General features: G+C 37.9%; 1 protein-coding gene across 4 annotated transcripts in view; it reads right to left on the bottom strand.

Annotated features, from left to right (window-relative positions):
- Window positions 1–8,779: 8,779 nt before the first annotated feature.
- The window catches only part of SPTSSB (serine palmitoyltransferase small subunit B), a 33,788-nt gene continuing 16,936 nt past the window's right edge, over window positions 8,780–25,631 (bottom strand). Inside the window, exons 2-4 of one of the 4 annotated variants that reach the window (XM_033202549.1) lie at window positions 25,251–25,343; window positions 16,302–16,340; window positions 8,780–10,338 (exon numbers count right to left, since the gene is read on the bottom strand). In XM_033202549.1, the coding sequence (XP_033058440.1) occupies window positions 10,076–10,306 (231 nt within the window). In that variant the 5' untranslated portion in view covers window positions 10,307–10,338; window positions 16,302–16,340; window positions 25,251–25,343 and the 3' untranslated portion in view covers window positions 8,780–10,075. Of the gene's footprint in view, window positions 10,339–15,536; window positions 15,594–16,301; window positions 16,341–20,031; window positions 20,092–25,250; window positions 25,344–25,631 lie in introns of those variants that run through there. The other 3 variants (XM_033202566.1, XM_033202577.1, XM_033202556.1) reach the window with 3 other exon arrangements.

Raw genomic sequence — 25,631 nt, 5'->3', positions numbered from 1 at the left:
AATGGCAAGAACACAGTGGGCCATGGATATTGATGTGGGGTTGGATTTGTAGTGGCAAGAGAGAAGACTGGATTATGAGGATTCTTGAAAACCAGGTCAAGAATATTAGATTACAAGCCTGCAGCAGGTAAGAGAGAGTCTTTATATGTCTTGAGAATGGGAAGACTGTTGTGATCATCCAGATGGGACCGGAGGCCTTGCTAAGTTTGTGTTTTGACAGTGAGGATGGAGAACGAATATTATAGGTAATGTTATAGGACATGAAATATTATAGGAAATGTTCAAGATTTGATGAATATAAGGGAAATGAAAGAAGGGTCAAAGAGGACTTGATTATAAGCTCAGACAGGTGGATGGTGGTATCATTGACAGTAAGAAATTCAGGAGGTAAGAAAATGTGGAGTGGGTGGAAAGGACATCATATTGGTGTGAAGTTTGAGATATTGCAAGAGATTCAAATGGTAGTGTTTTAGTAATAGTTCTAGGGACATTTCTTTCTTTATTTGTTTAGCAGACATTTATTCCCTACTTTGTGCTAGGACTTGTGCTAGGTGCTGGAGATACAAAATCCCATGATGTGGCTCTTACCCTAAATGAGCCGGAGAGGAGACAGACACTGTTTGGAGGGTTGCATATAGGCTAGGATTACAGGGAGTATGAAAAGCTTTAAGAATTTTCCCAGTGTTGGGAATATGGGACTATAGGTCAGGCAAATACAGAGGATGTGAAAATTTAGGAGTCATTAACCAAAAATGGTAGTGGAAGCCTTGTATGGCTAAGTTAAAATTTAATAAAAGAAGAAAGGCAAAAGTTCAAAAGGTAGTCCTGCTGAGACTCACCCCGAGAGAGTAAAAGTCAAAAGTTACTCGCAGAAAGGAAGAAAGTGTTGGAAAAGTTGCACCAGAATCTGCAGTCATGGAACCACAGACATGGAAGAGAGTTTCAAGGAAGTGGGAGTTTGCCAGTTGTGTGGATTTCGAGCGAATCAGGTCAGTGGAGTGGAAAGAATTGTAGAGAAACTAGAGAGGAAATGAAAGCATGGAGTACTCATTTGAAAAGTATAGTAATGAAAGAAGGTCAAGAAGTAGGAAGGTACCTGGAGGGGGCACCAAGAGTGTGTGAAGTAGAATCTTCTCCATTCGTTCACTCAATTCAACAAATACTGATTTCAGTTGCCAGGCACTGTGATGGATATTTCATGTATATTTCTCAGTTAGTCTTCACAACTTTTTGAGTGGGTATTATCTCTTCAGCAAATATTTTTTTGGGAAGCCTACTTGGTACCAGAGAGTGTTTCAGTTGATGAGGACAAAATAGTGGACAAAAATAGACAATCCCTAACCTCTTATCACTATTGATGTTAAGCAAATTATGTCACACATCATGAAAAATTGCAAAAGGAAGAAAGTATACTATTACGGAACTTGTGATCATTCATAGAGGGTTGTGCTCAAGTTCACCTTTGTCCTGTAAAAAAGAAAGGTTTGCTAAATAAATTAATAGTGGAAAGATCATAACATCTTTATGCAAAACATTCCCACTTACAGAGAAGTGTGTAAATGGGAACTCTGGGTTTGCTATAACTCTTAAGGCCATTCTAATTGTGGGCACTGACTTTAGGTGACTTCAGATAGAAACTTGTTCTGCTATTCTCTTGAGCCTTTCAACTCACAAATGAACCTTTTCAAAGTCGAGAATGGTTCCAGGAGTGTGCTCTGAAAGTGGTGGAGCTGGAATTTAGCATCGAACCTGGGAAAATGGGTTAGGTTGTCCAAATGCCTCCTCCACCCTAAACCCCAAGGGCAGCCAAGAATTTGGAATCTACAGATTCTTTTTATCTGGGGTGGAAACCATAGAGTTTTCAGACAACATTCTCAATGCAGCCTTTGGAGTTTCTCACTTGGTCTTGAGACCCTATTTCTATTATCTGAAGCTCCTGATCATTTTCCTTTTTACCTAGGCCCTGATCTCTGTTCTTAACTTAGTCTGATAAGTTGAAATCATCTTTGATCTGTTTCTTTTTTCTAAGTTGGTTTCTTGGAAGGGCAAAGCTTTCATAATTTTGATAAGATTTATCACTTTTTTCCCTGCCCCTCATTTGGGAGATGGGTAACTTCAAATTTCCAGGCTATATGATTGTCTTTAGAGTAGAATAATTTTTGAGCTTGGTTTGAGCATCTTATTACAGCAATTAATTAACTCAGAGTCATTCTGTTGCACCTTGCAGAAATGAGAAGCAGTCATGTCTTTCCTGACATTCATTTTCTGAGCTTCTCAGTGTTTTCAGGTCTTATAGGTAAATGTGTCTTACAAGGCTAGTATCTTTGCATGACTATAATATAAAGTCACCATAATGGTTAACTTAAATAATTATTCATCATTACAACAAATTTGAAAAATGTAAAGTTAAATAAAAGACAAGATTATAAAAAATATACTATTCCAATACCGTCCTTTTTTATTCTATCTGGTCACCGTGCTTTCCTGTTGGTCTAACCACCCCTAAACTAGGTCACAGAGTATATAAGTAGAGCCAGTTTTAATTTGTCTGGACTCACGAAGATGTGGCATCTATTTCTTCACACCCTCATGAAGTTAGTGGATCATTGCCTTTGATTTATTAGAAAGTCTGAAGCTCTTGACTGTGAGAAGGAACTATTTCTCTTCCTCTTTTGCCCTGAATTATTTTCTCCTTCCCTAATCAAGAATTTTATTAAATTTTTCTTTACTTTTATAACTGCCCAAGAACATCACCTAGAAGTTCCATATTAAGACTTTCATACGAAAAGCAAGTTACTCTAATTATAATAGCATTGAACTTTATTCTTATATATAATGTGAGGTTTTCTTTGAGTTTTGGGGAGGGATGGCTAACTCTGTTTACTGAAAGATATATTTAGATGTCCAAGTTATATAACGAATTGGCAAGGGAGAATATTTATATTAGAGAATAAACTGATTTTAATTGCTAATTTTATTGTGGCTAATTGCTGTTCATCCTCTAAGATGTAACTCAGGCATCGCTTCATGTAGGAAGACTTCTCTGAATTTCCTCATCCCCACTCAAAAACACTAGGTAGGCAAGCCAGGATCTATGGTCACCCTATATAATGTTCTGTCTAAATCTCAAAGTGCTTACTACATTGATAGATGTCCTATAATCACACAGAATCAGTGAATGATAAAATGCAGAGAAAAGTGTGGTATGGTGATGGTTTATGTGGATGTGTAGAAGGTGCCATTTCGTCCAATGGTTAAACACGTCATGTCTGCAGCCTCAGTTCAAATCTCAGCTCCCTTACTAACTGTGTAAGCTTGAGCAAGTCACTTAAACAATCTGTGCCTCAGCTTTCCCCATCTGTAGAATGAGGATAATTATATCTACTTAACAGGATTGTTGTGAGAGTTAAATTAATTACATATGCAAAATGCTTAGAAGAGCAGATGCATAGTATCTGCCATATAAATATTAGCTCTTTAATGTTATGGCATGTAGTTGGCCTAATCGAAGAGGTAGAATTTGAACTGAAGTTGAAGAATAAGCGTACCTGAGTATATAGAGACAAACTGCCAGTATGTGTGTACACATTTCTATGTGGCTGTAAAGATTACCTGTTACAGTGTTGTAAGTAGGTGTTTTCATTTTATGTCCACAGGTTTCCAGCCACTGCACTGGGTTAGGAAAGTAATTCTATGGTTTTTGAACTAGTAGAACTTAAAGTCCACTTCCTTTCTACTGATCTCATGATAGACACTGATATGTTCATAACGGCATTCTTTCCAGTGAGCAGGTATAGCTTCAAAGTTCTTAACAGCATGACCTTCTAGGGTGGCCCTGCCAGTGATCACAAGAACCAATAAGAGAAAAACACATATGCTATTCCCTGAGGAGTCATTCTTTTCACAGCAGAGAAACTGGATCCCAGAGAAGTGAAGTCACTTGTCCAAGGGCACACACAGGTAGGCAGAACAAGAACAACTTGGGTCATTCCACTCTCTGAGGGGTGATTGTCTTTCCATCATCCATATCACTTGTTTATCTTAGTTTCTAACTAAAATTTTCTGCCACAAACATTTGCAAACTATTCACCTGACAAAAGTCTCATATATAGAATCTCTAAGGAACTTAAACAATTCAACAAGAAAAAAAAAAAACCCATTAACAAGTGGGCAAATGACATGAACAGACATTTCTCAAAAGAAGACCTACAAGTGACCAACAAAAATATGAAAAAATGCTCATCATCACTAATCATCAGAGAAATGTGGATTAAAACACAATGAGATACCATCTCACACTAGTTGGAATGGCTATTAATAAAAACTCAAAAAATGACAGATGTTGGTCAGGATAAGGAGAAAAGAGAATGTTTACACATTGTTGGTTGGAATGTAAATTAGTTCAGCCTCTGTGGAATACAGATTGGAGTATTCTCAAAGACCTAAAAATAAAACTGCCATTTGATCCAGCAATCCCATTACTGGGTATGTATCCAAAGGAAAATGAATCATTCTACTAAAAAGACACATGTACTTGTGTATTTATTGCAGCACTATTCACAATGGCAAAGTTATAGAATCAACCTAGATACCCATCAATGGTGGACTGGATAAAGAATATGTGGTACCTATGCACCATGAAATACTACAAAGCCATAAAAAGTAATGAAATTATGTCCTTTGCAGTAACCCGAATGCAGTTGGAGGCCATTATCCTAAACGAATAAATGCAGGAACAGAAAATCAAATACTACATGTTGTCACTTATCTATCTGTAGGAGCTAAACAAGGGGTATACACAGATATAAAGAGAGAAACAATAGACACAGGAGACTTCAAAAGAAGGGAAGGAGGGAGGAGGGCAAGGGTTGAAAAACTACCGTTTGGGTACTATGTTCACTGTTTGGGTGATGGGTTCAATACAAGCACAAACCTCAGCACATTATGCAATATATTCATTATATCCTCATGTCCGTGTAACCAACCTGCACATGTACCCCCTAAATCTTAAACAAACAAACAAACAACAACAACAACAACAACAACAACAAACCCACACCGGTTCTGGAGCCAAGTCTGGATCCAAATAAGTTTGTTAAAATAAATACATATAACTACAAGTAATTAAAAACAAAAGGAAGCAAGGTACACTCATTCATCCATGAGGTGCCCTATTGTGATATTATTGTGAAATGCACAGATTTGCATGCTCTGCAGCGGTGCTGATGGCACTATCTATCTGACTTAACCAAATTATTATGACACGATCTTGTACTCACGTTGCAAATGAAAGTGCTCCACCAAGCTCATCAGTAGCAGCCTTAGTGTTCTTTAGAGCTTCATGCCTGTAAGCATAATTTGTGATATTTTACTGCTTTTAAATGATGCATGATGAAATGATTGAAGACATCATTAAGTGGAACAAAATGCAGTGGGGACTGTGATGCTAACTATTAAGCACTTCAAGCTTCTATGGGAGTGTTGAGTACTTTTACTGAAAAACAGTAAGGAAGCGCTGTTTGTTATGATCAAGACTGTATCTAGAGAAAGAGTAGTTCCTTAATCATATTATAGACATGTTCGACAAGCCTGGCAAGTGAGAGGGTACAGAGGAGGAGTATCCAGCTTGATGATGGATTTTAGTGATTTAATCAGCATTCACTAAAAGCCTGTTAAAGTGGTTCTCAATCTTGGCCAAGTATTAGAATTATCTGGGGAGTTTTTAAAACTACTATGTTGGGCACTCCCTTCTGGGGGTTTCAATTTAGTTTCTCTGGTCAGGGCCAGGCATTGGTAGTTTTTAAAGCTCCCAGACGATTCTAATGTACAACCAGAGCTGAGAACAAATGGTCCAGTACTTGAGGAGAAAACAGTTGCCGATCTTTACAGATGGATCAATGAACTTTAAAAAAAAAAGTCCTCCCTTTTAAAAAAATGCTCATGTGGGGATTGCTGTGAGAATAAATAGGAGCAGGAGAGAAGGAATAATGGGTAGGAGAATACAAGAGAGGGACAAAGGTCTCTCAAAACCTTCACCAGATGTTTAAAAACTCACCTTAGGTGAGTGACTTCATAAAAATGCTAGTGACAAATCATGTCTGGAATATGACTTGATGCCTCTACTCTGGAGTTGTAAAAGGGCTTGATTTGTTCATCAATCCATTCATTTGGTGAGCTTTTATGAGAATATGTAGTGCAAAAAACCATGTGCTGTGGTTCTCTGTGCTCTTCAGATGGAACACCTGCATAATTCTGAGGCAGCCAACACCTGAAAGGTACAGAATATGCATATGTGGGTGATGAACTTCTCTTTTCCCTCTTTGAAGCCAGGTACCTTCTCTGGCTCAGGTAAATATAACTCAGGACTGGGAGGAAGGTATTGCATTTGCATGGTAAGGTGCGAGAGATAAGTAGGGTTTCAGGGGGTTACCAAGGGAAAACGTCCCTTTTGGCCTCTGAAGATTCACTGAAAAATCAACTGACAAAAGGCAGCTTAATAGGAGAAGTGGCAGACAAATTTATTAATGTGCATGGAGAAGAATCATAGAATGATTACCCAACACCCTAAAGTGGATATAGATGCTTATATGCCATCTTGAGGTTCCAGAAAGAATGGGGGACTTGGATCATGGTCTGAAACAGGTTATGGTGGTAAATCATGCCTCTGTCCCATTCACTCTTACACCACAGCCAGTGCCATCATCTTACAGCATAAATGACATCACATTCCTTCCACATCACCTCCTTGCTTACAGTCCCTCAATTAGAGAAGCTTGAATCCTGCTCTACTGCAGCTGGAAGAACTATGTTCCCTTTGCCCCAAGGGCTTCATCATCCCCCGCCACCTGTCGCTGTCTTTCTAGCACACTAGTGTTTTTTTTTTTTTAACTTTATCACAATTCATAAATATTTTGTTTGCTTGAATTTTTTGTTGTTGTTATCTTGCCTACCAGATAGTATCATTAATAAATCCAGAGATGTTTCTGCTTCTGTCTCATTCATTTTCATTTTCTAGTACGAAGCCCAAAGACTAGCACATGGTCGGATTTTATTCCCTATGTTTTTAAGTAAAAATCTTCAAACACAATGTTAACAGAATTTTACAATGAATACCTGTATACCTAGCATCTAGTTTCTATTGTTATATTTTCTTCATCACATATGTTTTCGTTTTTCTATCCTTCTATCTATCCATCAATACATAGTTGACTTTTAATAAATTTATTGAATGAATGAATGACTGTTACTCTTTTGGTCCATAGCCAGGAGCTGTCTATCTTGAGGTTGGCCCAATACAGACACTGAGCTTCTTTGTTTTTGTGTGGTCACAGGGTAGAAGGAGCTACATAATGTCCTCTTGGGTGGGAATTTGCTGAGCTCTGTATCAGTGGATACAGAAATAAGGACAAATCTTACTGGGGATCACCCCAATAAGAGGATCTAAATATATTTGTGATAGAAGAAGAAAAAAACAGAAAATGCGGACGAGTGACTTTTTTTTTCCCACAACCTAATGAAGATTGGTTAGTCCTATCTTGATATTTAAACTGCCTGATATGTTGACATTTTGTGTTTTTTTGTTGCACAAGCAGATAAAAGTAATTGTTGACTTGGCCAATACCAGGGAAGAACATTTTACAATTTCTCGTTTGGTGAGTGACAAATGCAAGTTCACTGGAACCACGGAACCTTTGGCCTTTCTTGTTTTTAAGTTCTGTACACATCATTGAAATATCTAAGTAATGGAAGCAAAGGAAAAACACATGAAAAGTATTTCTAATCTAGGCAAACTGTGGTCAAGGTAAAGTATGTCTCTGCCATGTCTAGAAAATAAACTTAGCAGGCAGGGAAAGTAATGCTTACTCTTCTTTCCCACTACACGCTGATAGGTTTTTTCCCCCAAACTATTTTTGATTATGTTTTTTGGACGCTGTGTTATTATTTTGACCGCTCGTAAGAAACACCTTCGAAGTGACATCTTGGGGTGGTGTTTTGCAATAATCTTTTATTAAGCTTTGCTGTGTCTATTCATGTTTATTTTAACTCTCTCTTATTTTTAGACGGAGGATTTTTTGAGAAGGTCAATGCCGTATCTTTGTGATTGAATTCCAAGAGTGCTTAGCCGGGGTCCATGTATATAAGGGTGTTGAATCATTATGAACTGGGAATGCATCCAAGTTCATGCTTAACTGAGAATTCTCTTTAAATATTTAGAAGTGAAAGCAATCTTTCAAAATAGGCATGTGGGCCTTGAAAGCATAGAAATGGGTGAACACAGCATCCTAGGCACAGCAAAAAAGGTGACAGCTGGGACCTCAGCTTATCATTCCTCCAACCTTGGCTGTCTCCTAATGCTCTTCTTTTTATTTGATGGAGTTCTACTTTCAAACGTTGGTGACACTCATCCCATCAGCTTTCATTTGTTCATTTTGTCCTCCCCTGGGCTTTCGTGTGCAAAATATTTGCAGGGCCTGGTGTGGTCCTGACCTGGATTTGCATCCTTGCTATGCTACTGGTAGCTAATCGACCTTGAATAAGAAATGTAACCTTTTCAAGTTTCAGGGTCTTTACCTGTAAGTAGGAGACCTTTGCACCTACTCGAACATGGAAAATGTGTCCAGCGTGGAGAAGTCCCTTGATAAATGTTAGGTTTTTGTTACCATTTTAAGACCAGTTACCACATTGGATTAGTAAAAAATGATAAGCTGGGGAGAAATATGCAATGTACCATCTAGATATTTAGTGCAATATGAAAAAAAAGTAAATCTGGAAATAGATATTTACTTACAAAATTAATTTTATTTTGCAAAACTCAACAAATACATGTTCAGATCTGGTTTCTCTTCAAAGCATGTGTTTGTTTTTTTAACAAACATGCAAGTTAATTTGGCATGCCAAACATCTTTCTCTCCAGCTCGCCTTGGAAAAAATGTTTTCATAACACAAACAAAGGTGCAAATATTGTTCAAACCTATTTACATTTTTACCCTCTAGAATTACATACATTAATATTTATTGGGAGGAAAGCAAAACTGTAAAACTTAGTCTTTGGCATTCACATTCGCTTCAGCAGTATAATTAAAACCTTATATTTGTTTTAAAGATAAACACTTTGAAGGAAATTTAATAAATCTTGTTTTGGCTCTGCAAAGGAGCCACTATATCAAAGCACTTAACTGGAGCCATTGAGTTCCTGCTGGTAGAATATTACTTCCAGCCTACTTATTAGCTTTTCTTCCTGTGGCCCAATACATGCTTTTTTCCCCCTCCACTGAATAAAAGCACAAAAAGAAAACAATTTCCTTTCTCTTTTCCCCCCAGCATCATGCAAGGCAAGGCAATACCACAAATCACAATATATGAATTTACTTTGATTATACTTTAGTTTCCTACACTTAAAATTATTTTGTATTATAATACTTACTTGGTTATCTAAAATCAACATTGTTGATTTTAAACGGTTATAAAGCCAGGCTTTAAGAAGCATTTAAAACAATTCATGAACTGTGGATGAAAGGAAATAATTGCCTCCAGTTTACTCTTTTGCATTTGAAGTAAAAGAATTTCCAGTATCATCAGTTTACTAGAAAATAAGACTTAGGGGTTCCATATAATTTATTCACATCTTTTTATACATCATAAACAAAGATAGGATACTTCTGACAGTAGCCTAAAAAGAATTTTTAAAATTTACCCTTCAGTACAGAATAAGTGTCAAGGGAGCACTTTAAGTATGATTCTGGTAGGTCTGTTATGAGCCTATTTTCCAAAAAAAATTTGTAGGAAATTGTTCTGATTTTAAATAAACTAAATTCATAGATTTGTGTTGAGAGAATTTGATTTGTGAGGTAAAGTCATTGTATTATCTATGGTCTGATGCACAATGTAGCACGTGCAAAAGAAACTGAAGAGACATCTATTTCAAACTCCAGGCAGAAAGGCAGAATATAAGAGTGCATAGAGAAGAGAGTGCTTTTCAGGTCAGATAGTGAAGGAAGACACAATAGTTACCTAAATCAATAAGTTCTAAGCAATATATAAATATGCAATGCCATTTCACTGAACGTGAACAAGATCAATTAGAAATGGTACTGTGATATCCACATATTTTTGAGAAAAATTCCCAAGCCAGGCGAATGTGGATTGGAATAAAGACATAGGCAGTGTATACCACCATAGCAATAATGGTTAGTAAGATGGTGTTAAACATAGATCGCTCCCAGGGCTCTAAAACAGCACAGCAGCTAATGATTTGGTATTGATAGTAGAGCCAGGAGAAATATTCCTTCACACGCCTCAAATCCATGGTTGGGTCCTTCAAGTTGCAGTAAGTTTGTCCTGTTAAAGAATGTAACAGATTAGAGGATAAGGAACCAAACAAAGAATCTCTTTAAATTTTCATTATATCAGCATGTTAAAATCTTTCAAAGATTAGTTAAAGATCAGTGAATACATTATTAATATATGAATATTCTGTAAAATAATACATACTATATTAACTATAAAAATTAATAGTATTGTCACCACTACTAATAATTACTACTAAAATTGGCAGCAATAATACTATTAGTAATGGTAATATCTATCTAAACATGATAATTGTTAGAAATAACTTTAGTGATAACAGTACCTAAAAATTGAGGTTAGCCTCATTTTCCTGAGCCATGTATACAAAGAGAAATAAAAGTTAACTTTTCTATTTCCTACAACATATATTCTAACAGAAGATTTAAAACGTGGTGTGCACAGAATAAATAACATAGCAAGCCCAAGGCTACTACTCTTCAGAAGGGCGTGCTGAGAACGTGGCCTTTGGAATGTTCTCTCCATTTCCTAACAGATAAGGAAGATTCACTGTGCCTAACCTGTACAAGCAATATAATTTATAGTGAATATCTACTGTATTCTGGTAGTCTGGAATTTTTCATTGCCAAGCAAAGTGTGCCCACATGACCAGCCCCAATATAAACTTTGAATGCTGAATTTCTTTCTAATCGGTCTCCCTAGGCAGAAGCTGTACATACATTACTGCAGTTTTTGCTGGTAGAGAAAGGAACTCTTAGGTGGATAATGCTCCAGAATCTGGAGAAATTCATGTGCATGCTTCTGATGTGCTCATGAATAGACACTCTGTGGATAAATATATGTTGACTCCCACAAGTCCTTCTGGTGAATCACTGGACATGTGGGTGGTCTTAGGGATCCCCAAAACAAATGGGAAGCCCTAAGCATACCTTGAGGTGGTCATTTGGTTTTGTAGTAGAGAACTTATAAAAACCACGTTAGTGTTTCATTAGTCTTCAGATAGGACCACAGTTATAACCACAAGTAAAACTTCCCTGAAAGAAGTCATTTCTTAGAAAGCTTCCTGGGGGCTGGGCGCAGTGGCTCATGCCTGTAATCCTAGCACTTTGGGAGGCTGAGGTGGGAAGGTCACTTGAGGCCAAGAGTTTGAGGATAGCCTGGCTACATGGCAAAACCCCATATCTACTAAAAAAATACAAAAATTAGCTGAGTGTAGTGGCATCCGCCTGTAATCCCAGCTACTAGGGGGAGGGGGTTGGGGGCGCTGAGGTGGGAGGATGACTTGAGCCTGGGAGGTGGAGATTGCAGTGAGCTGAGATTGTGCCACTGCACTCCCGCCTGGGAGACAGAGGGAGACTCTGTCTCAAGGAGAGGAAAAAACAAACAAAAAAAAGGCTTCCTGGGAGATACTGCAGACTTTCATAGGCATAGTGGTGGGTGTCTCTGAAAATACAGGATCATCTTTGTGCCTCTTTTGCTTACTCCTAACAATAAGATGGTGTCGCATCATCAAAGTTTACTTTGTTAACTTTTACTATTCTAAGCACAGTTAGGATTTTTAAAGATAATTTCTATCTTCTGACCTGAAAATGTCTCTTTTTTCTTTTGAGTATAAGCAAGATGCATTTGTTCTACAAGACTGTGGACTCCTTAGGCTATGGGGAAACTCTCATTGATCTTTGCCTACTGGATGCTAGGACAATGCATGGCACAAAGATTGTCATCAGTAAGTATTTGCTGAAGGAATGAGTAGATGAATGAATAACAGGTAACCAACGTAGTCCCAGCTACTCGGGAGGCTGAGGCAGGAGAATGGCGGAAACCCGGGAGGCGGAGCTTGCAGTGAGCTGAGATCCGGCCACTGCACTCCAGTCCGGGCGACAGAGCGAGACTCTGCCTCAAAAAAAAAAAAAAAAAAAATAATTATAGAGCACTCATAGTCTCAACATAAGTAGAATACAGTTAGCTATTACTGATTTTCATACAGCTTGGCTTTCATAAGAAGTGATCCATTTTGACAAGGATCATTTTCACAAAAACTTAAAATGGAAAGCCCCTGTGTGATCAGGTCACAGTTATCTATAATAATGGCTAAGATAATCCAGACAAATAGATAATACAAAACTGAAGCATTCTGACTTTCTTATGGAATGAAAAGTCAGCCTCCCATCTTTCCTAGAAGCCAGAGTAAGAACTAAATAATTTGATTTAAATCACTTCAATAATTTAAATTATAAAATTTAAGTTGGTAGGTGGACTTCAATGAGAAGTTACCTCCAGTGTTCTTTCTCCCAGCTCTGGCTTCACAGAAACAGCAAAAGTCAATAGGGTTAGGTCTTGGAGAAAATGAATGACAGAAGGAGAGTGCCTTAGTCTGTTTGTGCTGTTATGACAAAATATCCTAGACTGGGAAATTTATAGATAATAGAGATTTATTTCCCAGTTCTGCAGGGTGGAAGTTCAAGATCAAGGGCCCAGTAGTTCTGGTGTCAGGTGAGGACACTGCTCCGTCTCTGCTTCTAAGATGGTGCCTTGAATGCTGTGTACATCACACAGCAGAAGGGATGGAAGGACAAAAGGCTGACTCTGTGGAAAGCCTTCTTTTATACGGGCTTTAAGTGCCCTAAAGAAAAAATACTATGTATAAGGGGCTGTGGGAAACCTAAGCACAGCTCTGAGGAAGAGACTTTTGAGATAAGGTCCAAGGGATCATTATGAGTCAAATGGATAGAATAGGCAGTGAAGTGGGGAGAACAGCCAAGACAGAGGGAACAATATGTGCAAAGGTTGGAGGTGGGAAGACATAGGTTGGTTTCGAGGGGCCACTGAGGGAGAAGGGAGCAGGGAGTGTGATGACACTGAAGAGGTGGGAATGGCCAGAGTGAGGGCAGGAGCTATAGGGGCTAGTTGGATAGGTTAACTGTTTTATCTTCAACCTCTGAGTTAGGGCAATGCTGTGGTGGGTTTGAGAAGAGGAGGCGTTAAGTTCATGTGATAACGCTGCATTCTGGAGTCGAGTTGAAATGACTTTGGAGCCCAATTATTTCAGAAAATCTGTACCTCTACTCTTCCCTTGGGCATTACTGTTTCAGAATGAACAGTGTACTGAGAACCTGTTTAAAATATTCTTAATACTCTTCACTTTTACAAATGAGATAATATTGCTTATTTAGAAATATTATTAACTTTTGTCTATATGTCCTGGATTTTTATTATTTATTTATTTTATTTATTTATTTATTTATTTATTTATTTGTTTGTTTGTTTTTGAGACAGAGTCTCACTCTGTCACTTAGGCTAGAATGTAGTGGCACAATCTTTGCTCACTACAACTTGTACCTCCCAGGTTCAAGAGATTCTCCTCACTCAGCCTCCTGAGTAGTTGGGATTACAGGCACGCGCCACTATGCCTGGCTAATCTTTTTTTTATTTTTTTATTTTTTTATTTTTAGTAGAGATGGGGTTTCACCATGTTGGCCAGGCTGGTCTCGAACTCCTGACCTCAGGTGATCTGCCCGCCTCTCAAAGTGCTGGGATTACAGGCATAAGCCACTGCACCTGGCCTTGTTGTGGCTTTTACAACTGCACTAATTGCCGGGCTCGGTGGCTCACGCCTGTAATCCCAAAACTTTGGGAGGCCAAGGCAGGCGGATCACCTGAGTTCTGGAGTTTGAGACTAGCCTGGCTTACATGGTGAAACCCTGTCTCTACTAAAAATACAAAAAATTAGCTGGGCATGGTGGTGGGCACCTGTAATCCCAGTTGCTGGGGAGGCTGAGGCAGGAGGCAAAGGCTGCAGTGAGTCGAGACCTCGCCATTGCACTCCAGCCTGGGCAACAAGCATTCCAGCCTGGGCAAAAATTCTGTCTCAACAAACAAACAAACAAACTGCACTAATTAAGCTAGGCCTAGTGGGGCAGGACAATAGTCTCAGGTACTAGAGAGGCTGAGGCCAGGGGGAAGGATCCCTTTGGCCTAGGACTTCAAGTCCAGCCTGAGAAACATAGTGAGATCCTGGCAAAAACAAAACGAAACAAAACACTCTAAATTTTTTTTTTAAATGCATTGATTAATTTCCTGGCTATTGCGTTCTCTATTAAAATTAGAATTCCTTGCTTGGGCAGCCCTAGCCAACACCTTAATGATGGCCTTGAGAAAGACCCTGAGCCAGAAGCACCCAGCTAATCTGTATCCAGATTCCTGAGCCATAGAAACTTCAAGATAATTAATGTCTATTGTTTTAAACTGCTAAAAACCAATCAATCAATCACTGAATAAAAGAAACAGCAGACAAAAAGCACACCAACCTGTATAAAACCAACAGTGGATACATGGTAAGATCTTGATCACAAATACCCTAAATCTGCAGTGACTTTAAATCTGGCTGTTTTAAATATACTTTTGCACTGCTAACCATTTAAGCAGTTAAGATTAAAAAAATTTTTTTTGCCAGTTTCCACAATCTCAGCCCTCTAAGTAGCCAGAACTGACATGTGAAGTATCTCTTGAAAGCACTGATTGTCTCTTTTTCTTTGATTCATTTTCCCCTTATTGATGATAAGCAATTTTAAAGACAGTTTGTGTGTCATTTCTTATCATGAGAAGGTGAGAAGAGCGAGAGTTGGTTATTATTGGTGAACCATCTGCTACAATCTATTGTTAGAATGCACCCTATTTTTAGGTTCTAGATTTGCTTAGGTAATATATTTCTACCTTCTGTGAGTCAACTTTCTTATCTCCTATGGGACTATATACAAGATTAAAAGGAAAAAACCACTTTAGACAATTTGATGAGTAATGTGGTTAGGAGAATTCATTCATTCATTGAATGAATACATTTTGAGTACTACTATGTGGCTCCTTCTGAATATTAATGGCTTCGGAAAGACTTTATTCTCAAAGGCATTATAGGCAGGAGATGCTCTTCCAGGAAGCAGCAAACTGGACCATGTAACAAACATGCAGTGATCGAGAGCCCAGGAATGAGCACTAAGTGGGAGGAAAGGACATGGAAAAATGCTAAGAAAGCTAGAAAAAGAGGCTGCATTTGAGGAAATAAGATGGCAGAAATACCATGAAATTAATTATTCAGAGATAACCTAGAACTAGATGATAGCAAACATTTTAGAGTCCTAAATTTTCACAATGAAATGTGATCTTAATCTATCCACTTCCTTAGAGACCTAGTGCTATATCTCAGCAAAGCTAAACCAATAACTTGAAATGCTTACTTTATTCAGGCACACCATGCATCTCCTATTTTCAGTTATGTGCTTTTGAAAAGATGACTTTCGATATATGGAAAAGAAGGAGAGAGTAGTTTATTCTTTTTTTTTTTTAAGCTTCCTCTAAACTTGATGACTTTAAAAATGTTCTTAGATCTTTCATGAGATTGTGTATTCAAAAGTGGCACTCCTAAGCAGACTGTGATGTGTCTTCAGGCAGGGATACAGTGGCCTGGGTACAGTTTGACTCTGACACGCTGAGACTGTGTGATAATACCTGCTGTAGACTGAATGTTTCTGTGTTGGAAGTCCACTAAAAGTTATTTCATAGCCGGGAATGCAGAGGAAATGGTTATTTCTTATTTCTGATTGTTACTACTCTTTTATCAATGGGTGATGATTTTCCTCTCATTAGATTTGTGTGCAGTAGAGAAGGAGATAAAGTTATACCTCCTCTCTCAGATAGAGAGGGAGAAGATTTGAGATTTATGACTCATATTATGCAGGGGCAGGACTTTGTTCTGGCTTGGATGGAGAAGAAAGTGAATACATGTAACAATTAAAGAAAAAAACACATGTGGTAACACGAACGCTGCTATATGAGTCATGGAATGTGAACATTGTTGAGGGGAGCTTGCAGGAAAAGTATTGGCTGGGCTTGCTCAGGGAGCTCTTTGTTGTTGTTTTCTGTTTTGGGGAACAGCACTGGTAGGAAGTCAGGTAACTGCAATGAAAGAGGCGTAGCAGGTGATTTGGTACAGTGGCATTTACCTTGGAAATATTGCAGAAGATGTGATCCGTAGCCCTCCCCTGCCAAAAATAAAAAAAATACCCCAAGTTATTGGATTTTCTCATTAAGGAATTTCTTATTCTAAAGGTAGCTATTCTCCTGGGGAAAATAAAGACTTTGTACATTTTGGTTTAAATTTACTTCTAGAATATCAGAATAAGGGACTAAATAGTCAGAAGGGCCTAAAGTTGATTTTTGGGTTAACTCCTTCTCAACTCACTTTGGAACTCTACATCAATCACTCAGCTTCATTTTTTTTTTTTTTTTTTTTTGTGCTTCATATTTGGAACCTGAAAATCTGAGAAGTGATAAAAGTGTCCTGCCAGTTGCAGAGAGAGAGATGCTGTATCTAAAAAGAGACTCTTTCTGTACTCACGTAGCTTTCTTTGGAAACAGCTTAATATGACTTACTCAAGCACAAACCCTCCTTTAAGTAATTCATTTATTTAAAAAATTAGGAATACAGCGATTTCCTTCCAAAGAACACAGTATGGAAATGGGGATAAAAATGAGTAGCTTTACAGTAGAGAAAACTGATAAGCCCTGCTTCAGCCAGATGATCAAGGCCAACATTGATCATTATTAATCATGTTGATAATAGGTCTTCATGATATGAAGTCAAAAAAGACACTTTACCTCTGTAGTCTTCTTCGTAGTAACCCATAGCTCCAGCCTAATCTAATGCCTAAAGCCTAATGTCTGATACCTAAAGAAAGGTATCAGACAAATTCCAGTAGAGGGGCATTCTACAAGATACCCGACCAGTACTCCCCAAAACCCCCAAGGTCATCAAAAACAAGCAAAATGTGAAAAATTGTTATAGCTGAAGGAGGCTAAAGGAGGCATTATGACTAATGGTAATGTGATATCCCAGATAGAATCCTGAAACAGAAAAGGGGCATTAAGTAATAATTAAGGACATATGAGTAAAGTAAGAACTTTAGTTAATAGTAATGTATCAATATTGGTTCATTAATTATAATGAATATGTTATACTAATGTAAGATTTTAAAGGGGACACTGGATGCGGGGTATATGGGAACTCCCTGTATTGTCTTATTGATTTTGCTGTAAATCTACAACTGTCCTAAACAATGAAGTCTATCCAAAAGAGAAAATATTAATTAGGAAAACCTTCAAAGATTCAGATTTATCCCTATTCTAAACTCCAGTGAACTTTGCTGATGCTTTATTTCCTATCTGGAAAACTTTTCCCACTATGTACATAGATGAGTAATATCCTTATATAAGAGACTGGCTTTTAAAATTTGTTAAACACAATAGAGAGGAAAAATACATCTTACATTGTGATCCATGGTGTATACACACACACACACAGAGAAAGAGAGAGAGAGAGAGAGAGAGAGAGAGAGAGAGAGAGAGAGAGAGTCATATAACTGAAATGAACATCTCTCAATACTTTGCAGGGCATGCTGATATTTTTTATTCTATTCTGTTCCATTATATTTATTCTTATCTATTCTAGTTAATTCTACCTTATTTTGTTATTCTCTTCTTTCATTAAAAACATCCTGATTGTGATTTACTACATAATTTCTTAACCTACTAATTGCAACCTGCAGTTGGAAAAATTCTACTTAAGGCTTAAGTGTTGGCTTCTCTAAGATGTCTCTATACTGTCCAATATGGCAGCCACTAGTCACACATGACAATTTAAATGTCTAGTGTTTAATAGCCACATGTGGCTAGTGACTAGCATATTGGAGAGCAGAGATATAGAATATTTTCAACATTGCAGAATATTTTGTTGGATAGTGCTGTGGACTCACTCCATCTGTTGCTTGCACTAATGAAATAGCCTAACTACTTGTCTCTTTTTTACCTTACAATCTTCTAAACTACTGCTAGAATTAACTGTCCAAACTTAACAGATTCATTTCTCTTCTTGAAAGCCCTCAATGGCTCTCCATTTCCTATGAAATAAAACCTTCGTTTAAGGCCTTTCACAGTTTCATTTCTTCACCTCTCCAGTTAAGTCTCTCAACTCTCCTGCTAAATGCCATTCATTCTAAAGCTTCTATGTTTTCATTCATGCTCTTTTCTTTTCTTGAAGTTTTCTTGTGCCCCTTCTCTGCTAGATAAACTCCTATTTTAAGCTATTACTTAAAGAAGCTATTTTAAGGCATATCTTCTATGTCCTTTCTTCTTTGAAACATTCTCAGAAGACCCCTCTCTTGCAAAGGAAAATATTATTACTCTCTTTTATGTGTTACCATTATAGCAACATTTTTAGTTATGCACAGTCTGTTTCCCCACAAGACTATGAGGGCTTTGGGTACTGGGAATGTACAGCATTCATCTTTTTATCCCCAGTGCCTGGTTGGTGAGCTGGCCTGTTGGCTGACTGAGGGATTCAGTTGTAAGTTGGTTGAGGGCAGGAAGCCCACTCAAACTTACTTAATATTTCCACAGCACAATGTGGGGATCATAAAAGGTGCTTCTGAATTCTCATTGTCTGCTTTCAGGCAGTGAGTTTTAGACAGATTGTTTTGTGATAATTCACTACAATCTGTTTTTATTTTTTTATTTTTTGAAGCATGGAAGGGTTCTGGTGCTAAATTTTTAAAAAATGTATAACAAATGCTTTTTAACTTTCTCATAATGCTAAAAGTTAATGGACTTTGCAGGGGAATAAGAAAGACTTATGAATTAGTTTTAAATCTTATTAAAATAGCTCTTAGAAGTGCTTACTCTAGGTGAGTAATAATTTAAGATTGGTAGGTAGAAAAGTGGTTCTAATGGGACAAATTCCAGGATGGGAACACCTGGACACTTGAAGACTTGAATTCTATTGCAGTTCTTTTCCTCTCTTTCTATTTATTTATTTTATTTGTGTCTTTGGGTAAATTCCAAAATCTTCTTGTGTCACTGTTTCTCCATGGGTAAAACTGGGATAATTGATCATTGTCTCTAAGCCTGTTTGATGTAGTAAGGAGAGTTGGAATGGGTTTTAGCTCTTTAGATGTAATAGTAATACTCACAGCAACTGCAGTGTCTTGTCATTACTTGTGGATTGGTAAAACTTTAAACCACCTGCAAGTTTTCAGGAAATTATAGACTCAAAGAGTCTTTGTGGAATATAACACTTACTTCAGCAATGGAGTGATTTGTATATTTGATGGGGAAAAAACTACCCCTTATTTATGTTCGCTAATTGAATTGTCTAGTACCTTAAAATAAATAAATAAATACACACGTGTATGTAGCCATGATTGCAAGCCACTACTTGAAAGGTATTGGAACCTCTAAACAAATGGTCCAGTTTTTTTTGGGCAGGGCCACCTCATACTATTGTGTGGGCTGTGCACTGCACAACCAATGTGATGGTTGTTGTCTCAGGGGCCTAATCACAAGCTGCATCTTCATGTGAGCACAATTAGATTCACAGAGATACAAAGACATGCAATTTCTTCTTGTATCAGAGACATGAATGTGGTTTAAGTTCATCTGATTAATGCCAAAACCCCATATTGCTTCTGTGTAAGAATTAGACATAACCACAGTTTATTGGCTGCTCAGTTTCCAGATATCTTGCTCTACATTCTCTGTGGGTGACCCCAATGTTTTCTGTGCCCCACTGTAAATTCGATCCTTGTTTAAACTTTTAGGGGAGAATTTCCTTTTCATCTTAGAATACTCCCCAGCCTTCCTTTGGCAACCAATTCCTTATGTTGACAGTAGAGTGTATACCAGAAGTCAGACTAGAGGTGAGGATTTGGAGTCCAAGTTTTTAGAGAAAGCTGAAAAAAAAAAGTTTATGACGAATCAGAGCTAGGGAAGAAAACTGAACAACTATAAGGCAATTAAGGAACTTTCTCTACACATTCATTAGTTGGATAATTTTATAGACCCTTTAGAGAGTAAGAAACAAACAATTGTAAGTCAATGCACATTATTGGTTTAGGCAGCAAAGTTACTCTAATTAAATTTTATAATCTTATACTTGGAAGTTTACTGAAATCATATACTAGAAGGAAAAAGTCTCACTAACAGTTTAGTCAAGCTGTGGTTGATACAGTGTTTTGTGTTATATACAAGAACAGAGTGTTTTGTGGCTACCTGAACTCACCTTATTTTATTTATGTATTTATTGAGACAATGTCTCGCTCTGTCACTTAGGCTGGAGTGCAGTGGCATGATCACAGCCATCGCAACCTTGAGCTCTGGGACTCAAGATATCCTCCTACCTCAGCCTCCCAAGTAGCTGGGACTATCGGCGCATGCCATCACGCCTGGCTAATCCTTAAAAAACAGTTTTGTAGAGGCCAGTTTGTACTTTGTTGCCCAAGCTGGTCTCGGACTCCTGGCTTCAAGCAATCCTTCCACCTTGACTTCCCATAGTGATGAGATTACAGGTGTGAGCCACCAGGCCTGGCCTGAACCAATTTTATTGCCTTCCATTTGTGTTAACACTAACAAAAGCAAAACAACAACAACAAAAACATGTATTTCTAGTCCAACTATCAATTGAAGTCATTGTGCAACATGGCATGTGTTGAGTAACTGCAATTTCAAGGCAGTCCTTTTTTTTGGTCATCTTCTAATAGATTACAGAGGAATTTACGAATGAAAAACTTCTGGCTGGGAAAGAAAATTTGGAATTTGACTGTAACAAAAATTCTCATGATAATATAGAAAATACTAAATTCGGATTAGATTAATCTCAATATTGTGTGGCTATGAAAAAGAAGATACATATTTAGAAAATAAAAAGAGTGCCACATACATTGATGCTGAGTGGATATTAGGAGTAGGAAGAGAAATTTGTAACAAGGGAATGGTCTATCTTGTCTTGCTCCTGATGTCCTTTCACTTCCTAACATAGAAACAGGACAAGGATCCCTGTTTATTTCTGGCAATACTGGAAGGGAGAGTATGGCTTCTAGGTCAAGGTTTAGCTACAATGTCATTTCTTAGGATGAGCTTCTTTATAACTATGTTATTCAAGAAGAAAAGAAACTTTGTTGTTATCTAAAGAAGGAAAAGGGAAAATATATAGCTTCTGAATGGCTTTTGCCTTTTGTCAAGGGCTGCCAGCTTGTTTTTAGAAGCAAAAAGTGAACAAACTGCAACATTAACAATGGCATTAAAGCCACTAAAAGTTGTTTCTAAGTCATTAAAGGTGTATCCACATTCATAGAAGCATTATTCACAATAGTCAAATAATAATTGTGAGGTCCCAATTGGGGTTCCCTTCTTGGTTGTCAAAATAGAAGGGGAAAACTCGGAAGAGCCAAACCCCCAAGAACCTTCTTGAGAAGAGAGCTGACATATTTAGGTATACTCTTGGCATCGGTGAAATTCTAAAAGCTTAATCTTCTACAGTACTTGTGGGAATTGTGAATTCTATGATATGCTTAACTGCCTTAGGAAAGGCTTGATTTTTTTTTCTAAGGCCTTTGTTTCTCTTAAGAGCTAGAAGCCTGACCATGAACAATTAAGCTTTTTTCTCTTCCCTACCTACTGTTATTACATTTTATGAATCTTCAGCAACTGAAGACCTTTATCCAGTGAATAATTTGAGGGTGAAAAAGGTGAGTTACTACAATATTGATCTGTCAGGAGCACGTTGTTCTCAGAGTTCTGCTGAAGCAAATCTGGTTGTATAAGGAGCTGGTCAGCCAAGACCTTTCCAATAGTGTTTTCTAGTACTAATTGTCCGTTTCCTTTGCACTGTTTTGGGTAACATTGAATAGACATGTTTATACAACTTTTTATAAAATGTATTTATTTGTCTCTCCTACTTCTGCTTATTCTTTATTTCTTATTACATTGTCTGGAAAGCTGTGGCAATGAGGTCAGTGTTTTTCTTATTTTGGTGAATGACAACATTGAACTTTCATAGATGTGATTTTGTGACAGTAGTAATCTAGCTTGTTGCCCTTTCGTTGTCCTCAGTTGATCTGCTTCTGTATCTCAGTTATTAGTGCTTTTACAGAAAAGAGTGGATGCTGGGCATGGTAATCCCCACACTTTGAGGGGCTGAGGTGGGAGGATCGCTTGAGCCAAGGATGTTGAGGCTGCAGTGAGCTGTTGTCATGCCACTGCACTTCAGCCTGGACAACAGGCTGTCTCAAAAAGAAAAGAAAAAAAAAGGAAAAGAAAAGAGTGGAGAACTAGGCGGATCAGTCTATAGAGACAGGCATAGCTTGATACGGTGCTCTCTCTGCCAATCCCTGAATCAAGGGACATTTCCCTGCTTGGTTAGTTATACTGATGTATTCCAGGTCAGATAGTTTCAGAGACAGAGATAGGGGAGGTAGAAGGGAAAGTAGGAGTTTATAGTCAAATTCATGAGTATTCAGTCAAAACATGTTGCTTTAGGCACCTAAATTACTTAGATTTTATAATCTTATACTTAGAAGTGAGTTACTGCAATGATATACTAAAAGAAAAAACTCTCACTGATAATTTAGCCAAGTGGATTTCTGATTCTCCTGAGAACAGTGTGGAGATATTACTGTTGGCTTCATCCTCCTTCACCTGCTCCCAGCCATATGGCTACCCACATGCTTCCAGTGCAAAGCAGAGGAGTGGTGAGATAAAATGATTTACTCCCTCTGAATAAAGCTGGCTTGTTGTCAGGACGAATGCCAGAGGGAATCTTCTAAAACATAAAAATACTTATATTGGGATATTGTAGTAAGTCGGATGTTAGCTGCCCAAAAGCTATGTCCATGTCTTGGAAGCAGTGAATATGACCTTTTTGGAAGAAGTCTTTGTAGCTCAATAAAGTTAAGGATCTTGAAAAAAGAGCATCCTGTATTACCCAGATGAGCCTTAAATCTAAGGACAAGTGTTTTTAAAAGAGAGACACAGAGAAGGCCCTGAGAAGACAGAGGCTAGATCAGAGTTATGTAGCCACAAGCCAAAAAAAATATGCCCAAAGCCACCAGAGCTGGAAGAGGTGAGGAAGAATTCTCCCTAGAGCCCTTGGAGGGAGCACAGCCCTGCCAGCACTTTGATTGCAGACTTCTATCCTTTGGGACAATCAGAGAGCAAACTTCTGCTGTTTTAAGCTGCTAAATCTGTGGTGATTTGTTACAAGAGCCCTAGGAAGCAAATACAGATATCTTCCTTAGAAATGGTAGAATCTTATAATGTGAACTGTTTGCAGGGAACAGAAACTTCTTTTTTTTGGAGATTGAGTTTTCCTATGTTGTCCAGGCTGGTCTGAAACTCCTGGAGTCAAGTGATCCTCCTGACTTCAACTTCCCAAATAGGTGGGAATATAGGCTTGCACCACTGCCCCCTGACCCCTGGCAGAAACAGCAGTTTTCAGTACCAGTGTGGTAGGCAATGGCTAGATGCCTAACTTAAATTATCCCTGTTTTGAAGATGAAGAAACTCAGGCTCGATGTCTCATGAGGCCATGTGGAGAGCTGGCTGGGAATCCTGCTGATAGGTGGTATAGTGAAGTGGTTACAAGCTTGGGCTCTGGTCCGGTCTAGGTTTGAATCCCAACTCTGTTCTTTCTAATTTTGTGACCCTGGCCAAGTTACTCAATCACTCTGACCCTCAGTTTCTCTAACTGGAGAATAGGAATAAGATAACTTCATTCAGGCAAATGCTGGGATGATTAAAAAGTATAAAATATTTAGAATAACACATAGGAAGAGCTAAGTGAATGTTAGCTATTATGATTACTACCACACTATGCTAATATGCTGTTGCTAGATTATGACTACCAGGCAAAGAATGAAAGAGAACGGGATCATTTTTAAGGCAGGGCATGTGACTTATATTGGTTACTAAATTCAAAGCCAGTTTTAGAGAGGTTATTCTTCAGAATGTTTATTCAATTTTGGTGTGGCTGTCATAAAGTAGACAAACAGGCTTCAGCAACCTCAATGGCACCTGTTCTTTGCTGAATACCTTACAGTGTTTTACAAATGCCAGGCATCCTACAAGTATTTTTGAATTAGTAAAATCAAGGCTTGTTATCAATAATGTTAAGGTAATATTGAGCTTTCAAAAATATTTTTAAATGAAGAAACTATTGCCAACCATTTCAGAGTTACAAATCTCCTGAAACACTGTAGCAAAAGAGGAAGGATTAGGAAACAATCATTCATAAGATAAATCTATTTCTTTTTGTCCATGTCCCCTACCATTGGCTGATAGGTCACTTTTACTATAGGTCACTCACTATAGATTGAATAAAAGTGGACAGGCAGCTAGTAGTATCTAGGTTTTTTTTGTAATTCTACTTCCTTTTCTTTCTTTATTAAAAATAAAGGAATCAGAAAGAAAATTAATGTTCTATTATAAACATTGGTATCTTCATTTTAATTGTTAATATTTTTTGAAAATAATGTTTTCATTTTACCATATTTTTCTCTGAATTTGTCTGATCTGGTTAATTAAATGCTTATTAGAACATATATTCCTCTCTTGTACCAAAGGTCTTCAAGAATAAGATGCTGCTCCATTTAAATAAAAGATGAAGGATGTCGAAACACAAGCAGCCCCTTCATCGAAACACAAGCAGCCTTTAACCACTAGACCCATAAATAAGACAGTAACTGGTGCTATGCAATTCTAACACTGGCACTGGCGCTGGGATTGGCCTTTTCTAGGCAGGAGTTCTTAACCTGGAGGTCAAGGACTTGCAGGGAGGGTCCTATGGACCCCTTGCAATGTATGCAAATTTTGTATAAACATTTTTCTGCACATGTTTCAAAGGAGCTTGGAATATCCGTAAGCTGAGACCACCAAATCACTAAAGCTAATTGCCCCATTTTATTCCTTTATATCATCTCAAATGGCAATATAGTATCTAGTGCATAATAAATGATTGCTGGCTGCTTAGGAGAGAACTGGAAGCTTCATTGTGTTAATGACACCATCTCACAGTGAGAAGGGGCAGACTTCTCAAAGCCTCCATGATATAATCAGAATTTACTTGCCTAAAAAAGTCCAGGTCTGGGTCTTCAGCCTTGCTCCTTCACGAAAAGATCCGGTGTGGTTTACTTCTCCTCTCTGGGTAGAGGTTTCCTCATCTGCAAAATAAAGATTTGAATTAAATAAACCAAAAGATGTCTTCAAATTTTAAAACCATTTGTCCCATGTAAAAGGTCATTAAACCACCTAGATGGATAATCTCTCACAAGTCTAGAATGTGTTATAAAAACAAACTTCCCCAACCTAGCAAGGTAGGCCAACATTCAAATTTAGGAAATACAGAGAATGTCACAAAGATACTCCTCGAGAAGAGCAACTCCAAGACACATAATTGTCAGATTCACCAAAGTTGAAATGAAGGAAAAAATGTTAAGGGCAGCCAGAGA

The sequence above is a fragment of the Trachypithecus francoisi genome, unplaced genomic scaffold (genome assembly GCF_009764315.1).
Source record: "Trachypithecus francoisi isolate TF-2019V2 unplaced genomic scaffold, Tfra_2.0 Lachesis_group0, whole genome shotgun sequence".
Taxonomy (NCBI): Eukaryota; Metazoa; Chordata; class Mammalia; order Primates; family Cercopithecidae; genus Trachypithecus; species Trachypithecus francoisi.
Note: the sequence above shows the minus strand (reverse complement) of the source record. Positions and strands in the feature narration are given on the sequence as shown.